Below are 7,591 nucleotides of genomic sequence, written 5' to 3'. Positions count from 1 at the left end.
GGCTTTCGCTCATGCTAGGCCGCTGTGTTTTTCTGAGTGAAAGTGAAACTACTTTGTTTGGCCTTCCAAAAGAGGACACAACTAGAAATCAGTGGTTAAGTTGTATTTTCAACACTGTTCCAGAACAGTTCAACCCAAATATTCAGATGTGAGCAACGCATTTTACGACGAGGACTGTTTCCTGGGAGAATAGCCTACAATGCCGGTGCTGACTCAGCGTTTCAGAAAGGCGGGGCATAGAGGAGCAACAATAATGTACAGTATGTGTAAAATAATGTGTTTTTTAACCTTAAACCGCATAAGCACATTTCATTACACCAAATAATGTTCTTTTTTAGCAATGTCATATGACCCCTTTAAATAATAATAAATCAAAAAGCCACTTACATTACACTGACTGCTTTAATAAGTTAACATTTATATTTTAACACTGCTGTCAGGATTCACAGTAACAGGAAAGAGAGCCATCTATCAGACAGAGGACTTTTATAAGTTTTAACAGCCAGAAAGCTACAGGAGGTCTCGGCTAAGCCAATTTATAACACTGTAAAGTTCAATAAAATGTATGATAGTTATAAGCACTTACGCTACCGTCTACAAGTTTGATTTTTTTAAATGTTTTGGTAACACTTTTTAAGGTGTCTTTGTTACACGTTACATGTACACTACTTACTATTATAATAACAATTAATTATGCATAATTGCATGCAAGTAACCTTAAGCCAAACCCTAATCCTAACCCTAACCAGAGTAAGTGCATGTAGTTAATTAATATTACTCAGTACTTGCATGTATAATTACACTGCAACAAGGACACCTTAAAATAAAGTGTAACCAATGTTTTTTGAAAGAAGTCACCAAGAGTGCTTTTATTTGATCAAAAAACGGTAATATTGTGAAATATTATTACAATTTAAAATAACTGTTTTCTATTTGAATATACTGTGAAATGTAACTTATTTCTGTGATCCAAAGCTGAATTTTCAGCATCATTACTCCAGTCTTCAGTGTCGTATGATCTTTCAGAAATCATTCTAATACACCGATTGCTGCGCAAGAATCATTTATAATCTTTATCAATGTTGAAAACAGTTCTGCTGCTTAATATTTTTGTGGAAATATATTTACACTATGGTGAAGCGATACACTTACATATATGGTGTGACCCGGTGAGCTAGGTATGCTTGAACCAGGTCTGGAACATATACTCTCGGACGACGAGCGTGTCGGCTGTGGAACAAGCACAGGTTTAGAACCAACAACCTATGTACAACATAAGCAATAAATAAAAACATCTGCATTTGCATTTTCCGCTAAACCACTGGATGTTCACCACTGACGTGATTATTCAGTAAACCTGATAAATGTTGCATTAGCCTTTACCAGAAGAGTTGTTTTACTGCGCATCACATGAGCCTAATGTAGTCTAACTTTTATAAGTCAACACATTTTGTGACTGCTTGCACATGGCTGTAAAGAGATACATTATGACATATTAAAATATTCATGACCTACTGGCCAATCATGCTGCAGAAAATCAATCAGCTGATCAAGGCTAAGACTCATCATAAACAACAAAGAATGCACAACAAATCTAAAATGAGTGCGAGGAAAATATATTATAAATACATAAATAAATCCTTCTTAGCATCAAAATATACATGTTGTAATATATATAACATATTCAAATATAAATGTAAGAAAACTTTAACCTGTAAACAATGATATATTGTGACGGATAGGACTAAATGATGACAGCATCCTGGAAACAAACCTAAAAGAAATCATTAATTTGCCTTCCACACAATGAATGAGACTCATCGATGGCAATTTCATGTTTCCGATGGCAGGAAATGCTTGAGGATCAAAATGCAAGTGCATCTGATATTACTCAGCATACTGAAATGCTGAAATGCACCATGCGTGATTACAGCTGCTTAGCTTGATTTGAGGCCTGTTTGGCACAATAACAGAGGAACTGGGCTAAACTCTCTGTTCCGTAGCACTAGCGTCTGTGAGATGGACCAAACCAGATGTTAATGATGGTTTATGGCTAAAACTGAGAGCAGGCGGTCTGAGCACTGCAGTGTAGCTGCCAGTCAGGAGCACAGCAGCCTGCCGCCTCCAGGGGGCAGCACATGGTCATGCGATGCCATGGCGCAGCTAACAGCGAGTACAGTACCTGCCTTTCTGTTTTGCTGAGGAGAACTAGAGACGCAGGCAATAGCTGTGGAGGAAGACACAGGGGTTTGGTTGGACATCACACAAGATTGTGAACCACCTAGTCTATTAGTGATGTTCCCGGAATGATTGTTTGAGCGACAAGTCTACTAAAAACAGCCAGAAAGAGAAAGTACAACCTCACAGCTAACAATGATATCTGTTTACTTTCAGAAAAGTGTTAGTAGAGAAGAACATACAGAGAGCAAAAACACAGGACACACATGTAAACACTGAATGACATGGAAAGGACCGTACCCGCTGTGTCTCCTCGCCTCTGGGTGAATGTTTACAGCTTGGATGCCAAACTGTTGATCCTGCATAAACAGTAAAAACAGATGGTAAAAATAATGAAGTCATGTCAATTGGGTCTCTTTTTGACAAAGCATCTGACCCTTTTGTGGCGTTTCATCAGTCATTCTGCTAAAATGTAATAAAAAAAAACTATATTGTGAGAAATTAATTGTTTTATTTAGCAAAGATGCATGAAATTGATCGAAAGTGGCAGGAAAGACATATAATTTGTATTATTTCACAAAAGATTTCTATTTCAAATGCACTGGAGTAATGATGCTGAAAATTCAGCTTTGCATCACAGGAATAATTTACACTTTAAATTCTAATAATACTTCACAATATTATAGTTTTAACTGTATTTTTGATCAAATAAAAGCATATTTAACATTTAAAAAATGAACCCCAAACTTTTGAATGCTATAGTGTATCGCTGTCTGCCGCCATGCTATAGATAGCATACATAAGACAATACAATACAATATAAATAAATAGAAAATACATACATCTAAATTAAAAATAGCTCTTTAGTCCCAGGCATTCAAGATTTATTTTTCAAAATCCATGTACTCAGCTAAAATGATCCAGTGAAACTAGACAACAAAAACCTCACTGTAAACCAAACCACTGTCAGTTTATTATTTGAATTATAAGAAATTGATTTATTTGGTTAAACATAGTCCAGCAATTAAATAGCTAAAAATAATAATAATAAAAAACAAATACACTTTATTAATATTGACATCAAAAAGATCAAATTCATGTGTTAAAAAAAGTACAGTCCACCGTAGCAAACTCGGACCAGTCAAATCCAGAGCCACATGTCAAGCACAGCTGTGATGAAACTTTCTACAATTATTTACAGTGAATTTACATGATTACTTCATAATAGTGCTGGTCACAATAGTTGACCAGGCCTGTTAAATCATAAAAAAAGGCTTTTGACATTCTGTTTTAGTAAAATGACAAAGGTTCAAGCATTCTGCAGAATAAATGTATATTATATGTGGCATCTGTAAAGGGTGAGACTCACCCTGCAGGTACATCTCCTCTCCTTCAGTAAACATCTGGTTACACCTGCTACAGCGAGCACAGCTGGGGTGGTAGTGCTTGCCCCCTGCCTGTGGAGAAACACACACTCAAAGTTAAACTGTATAACAGCTATTACAGAGAACTCAAACAGACTGTTATAGAGAAGCTGAAGTTTTGCATGTGAGACGACACATATTTTATTCAAATGACCAGAACCAACAAGCTTATCAAATATAATACAGAAATGTTCTGTGTTTGCAGACTCTCTTTAAAGAGTAGAAATCATCTGAAAACTTTTGTTTTCAAAATGATTTTTTAAAAAGTTGTAAATAAAACAAAGACTACTGGAGTACATTTTACAAAAAAAAATACTGTTTTAGTTTTTCTTCTTCAAAATGTCACATTTAATTCAATGCTTAATTTAACAATTTAATGATTAATGCACAATCAAGGATTATTTCATGATTAATTCACTTGCTGCTTCTGTAATTATTTGTTAAATTTACTAGTCATTTTAACATTGTTTACAATTATTATTTAATTTGATTTTATATTGTTTATTTTACATTCATAAACAACAACCAGTCTTGAGAGAGACTTACAGGTCCTGTGCAGTATCTTGTGAAACTACTCAAACTACTCAAAGTGATTTATACAAAGTCCATTTCACTGCTGAGCAGCGATGCACAAACACATTCCATTACAACAAACAGGAAAACAGTCACAAGTGTGACGAGAAAGGGCAACTGTCTCTCTCACAGCCAATCAGATTCAATTAACTGGATGAAACTTCCTGTTGCAATACTGTGGAGTCTGCTGTGAGCCTGTTGTGAAACTCTAGACGGTTATATGCGAGAGATCAGAAGTGTGTAACATGCTTTTTTGCTGCAGATCTGTGTCGCAATCGGTGTGTTTTGTTGTGGGACATACAGGAGTATGATTTGTGCGGTCAAGTGATACATATACTGTTCATCTAAAAACAGCGATTCGTAAATGATGGGTTAGGATTCCAAAATGGGTCACAGGTCTGTTCTGAAAAATCTTGATAAGAAAAATAAGGAAATATGACCCAGACTACATTAAATACATAGATAAACATGGTTTGTGCTGACCAGAACGTTTAATGCAGGGAATTAAGCAACTGATTACAATCTAAACAAAACATTTCAGTACTGTGTTGGGTTGTCACTTGATGGCTCATTCGATGAATGCAATTTTCTTTCCTGTGTTGACATATTTCCTATTCAAACAGGAAGTTGGACATATTCTGACAGGGTGCTGAAGTGTCTAAATGTTAGGCTATCAAATTATTTGCTTAAGATTTTAAGCTACTTTCTGCTTAATGTTAATGCATTAGATTGGGTGCAGGTCAGGGTCAGAAATGAACTTTTCTATTAAGAAAATAACTTCTATGATGTTAATAGACGTACATTCTGATTTCAGTGAATTGCATACATTTACTCAACAGAAACATGTGTGATTGGTTATAATGCTCAACACTGCAACAATGCATAAAAAGACATCTGATGCAGCAAGAGCAGATCTAAATGTAATGCTGCAATCGACACTTTGCATTTCATTTTCATTTTTGACTTTATCTGCGACAGCCGAAATAGATTTGCTTTAATTGTGAAGGAGCATTTTTTTGCTCCTCTTTTTTTTTTTAGTATTTTGTGGTGCATTTTTTCCTCAAGCCTCCGTTAATGCCCCTACAAAGAAATTGCACCAATATTTTTAGTGCATTTTCTAGAAAAAGAAACTGATAGAAACGGTTTGTTTTAAATGTGTGTATATCTGTGCATTATGTTCACTGAAAAAAAAGGTGTATAAAATATTTTCACTCATAAATGGCTAGTAAATTTCACAAAGAAACAGCAAGTAACACATTGAATTAAACATGAAATTTTGAAGAAAGACCTAAATAGTGTTTTTTTTGTAATACATACTCCAATAATGTTTCATTTACAATTTCAAAAACTGATTTTTTTTACACTGTAGATGACCTCAAAGCCAGTGTTATTTTAGTATTATTTATATAATATTATAACTCTTATCACTATTTAATTAGTTTTTATTTTTATGCAATGTGCATTTCATTTACAAACTTCAAAAACTGATTTTTTTACACTGTAGATGACCTCAAAGCCAGTGTTATTTTAGTATTATTTATATAATATTATAACTCTTATCACTATTTAATTAGTTTTTATTTTTATATTTGCAATGTGCATTTCCAGTTTTGGTTTTAGTAATGTAATTTTAGTACTTTAACTTTCTTATTTCAGTTAGCTGCCAAGTTTTTCATTTAATATATTATTTTATTTCACTTATAAAAACTTTTTTAATAGTTTAGTTAACAATAACAACACTGCTCAAAGAAAAAAACTAAAAGCCACAAAAAAAGTATTTCAAGGTGTCAGTTTGTTATCAGTTCAGACCTGTGTGTGTGTGTGTGTGTGTGTGTGTGTGTGTTTCTGTACCTCCAGGACTTTCCCGGTGATGAACTGCTGACATGCTTCACACTGCACTCCAAACAAGACCTGATAATCGCGCTCACAGTAGGGGGCGCCATCTCTGCACACATACAGAAAACAAACCAATGCATAACCGTCATCCATCATTTTGGATGGAATGGATGGATTTTGTGTATAAATGTGTCTTACTTGCTGATGTATTCTCCAGTTAATACTTTGGCACAGGCCTTACATTTAAAACAGCCCAAATGCCACTGACTCTCTAGAGCCAACAGAGCCTGACCGTTCTTAATATCTCTGCCACAGCCCGTGCAACCTGAAACACACACACAAGAAAAACTCATCTGACACTCAGACTAACTTGATTGATGCTTTTTCCTGTTAAAAAACGTCTTTGAATTCTGAAGTTTCATACAAACAACTCAGGTTGGGCCATTATTTTTGTGCAAAGACATGCAAACCATTTTTTAGACTTGATCACTATGTCATGAATCAGTATTTTATGAACACAACTTTGGGATCTAGCAAGGGTCTTGATCTATTACATCAGGACACTATTGACTCACACAGTGGCCTGTATCAACAACATTGCTGCATTAACTCCATTAGTGATATTTGCCTGGTGTTTTTTTCTTCACATTTTACTTTATACATTGTAGATGAAAGAAGATCAATGGCTTTAGTAGTCGAGCTTAAAGGCTTAAGTGGAAATTAATATTATTTATTTATTATAGTAGGTGGATCCTGGCCAAAAAGCCCCCAAACGCACGGAAAAGGGAACAAAGGGAGATGGAGGGTCTGAATAATTCACCGTTTCACATGTATATCCATGCCAGAGGATCTCTAAGTGGCTTTACAGGATTTTATACAATCACTTTCTTTCCCATTAAGTTACTGTGTGGATACTTTTACTATAGTTAATGTACGCTGACGGTATGTTTTATTTCTTTAAAAAGTTTAAATATGCATTAAAGGGATAGTTCACCCAAAAATTAAAATTTGATGTTTATCTGCTTACCCCCAGGGCATCCAAGATGTAGGTGACTTTATTTCTTCAGTAGAACACAAATGGAGATTTTTACTCAAACCGTTGCAGTCTGTCAGTCGTATAATGTAAGTGGATGGGAATCACGGCTTTGAGAGTCATAAAACATACACGAACAAAACCAAATTAAACCCTGCAGCTCGTGACGATACATTGATGTGTAAAGACACGAAACGATCGGTCTGTGCAAGAAACTGAACAGTATTTATATAGTTATACTGATTTTCACCGCAATGTCTGAACTGTCCTGAGCGCATTCACGTCTTCTTCAGCCTGCGCGTGACGCGTCTTCTTCTTCTTCTTGCTTTTGACACTCCTAATTGAGATTGTAGATAGAGTGTCAATGGTCCATTTGAGAGATAGGTGGCGGTAATGCACTTATAAGTCTGCGATCCACCATAAAGCAAGAAGAAGAAGGCGGCGCCTCACACGCAGGCTGAAGAAGAAGATGCGAATGTGCTCAGGACAGTTCGAACAGATCAGACATTGTGGTGAAAATCAGAGGTAAAAAACGATATAAATACTG

At 35.3% G+C, this 7,591-nt stretch overlaps 1 protein-coding gene across 1 annotated transcript in view; it reads right to left on the bottom strand.

Annotated features, from left to right (window-relative positions):
* Positions 1 to 7,591, bottom strand: part of ablim1a (actin binding LIM protein 1a) — a 41,567-nt gene that overhangs the window by 13,363 nt on the left and 20,613 nt on the right. The window contains exons 5-10 of the mRNA XM_016533600.1: positions 6,210 to 6,336; positions 6,027 to 6,120; positions 3,548 to 3,635; positions 2,479 to 2,537; positions 2,183 to 2,227; positions 1,153 to 1,230 (exon numbers count right to left, since the gene is read on the bottom strand). Of these exons, the coding sequence (XP_016389086.1) occupies positions 1,153 to 1,230; positions 2,183 to 2,227; positions 2,479 to 2,537; positions 3,548 to 3,635; positions 6,027 to 6,120; positions 6,210 to 6,336 (491 nt within the window). The remainder of the gene's footprint in view (positions 1 to 1,152; positions 1,231 to 2,182; positions 2,228 to 2,478; positions 2,538 to 3,547; positions 3,636 to 6,026; positions 6,121 to 6,209; positions 6,337 to 7,591) is intronic.

The sequence above is a fragment of the Sinocyclocheilus rhinocerous genome, unplaced genomic scaffold (assembly GCF_001515625.1).
Source record: "Sinocyclocheilus rhinocerous isolate Xijiao unplaced genomic scaffold, SAMN03320098_v1.1 scaffold304, whole genome shotgun sequence".
Lineage (NCBI taxonomy): Eukaryota > Metazoa > Chordata > Actinopteri > Cypriniformes > Cyprinidae > Sinocyclocheilus > Sinocyclocheilus rhinocerous.
The sequence above is the reverse complement of the archived record's forward strand: the minus strand, read 5'-3'. Positions and strand labels throughout refer to the sequence as shown.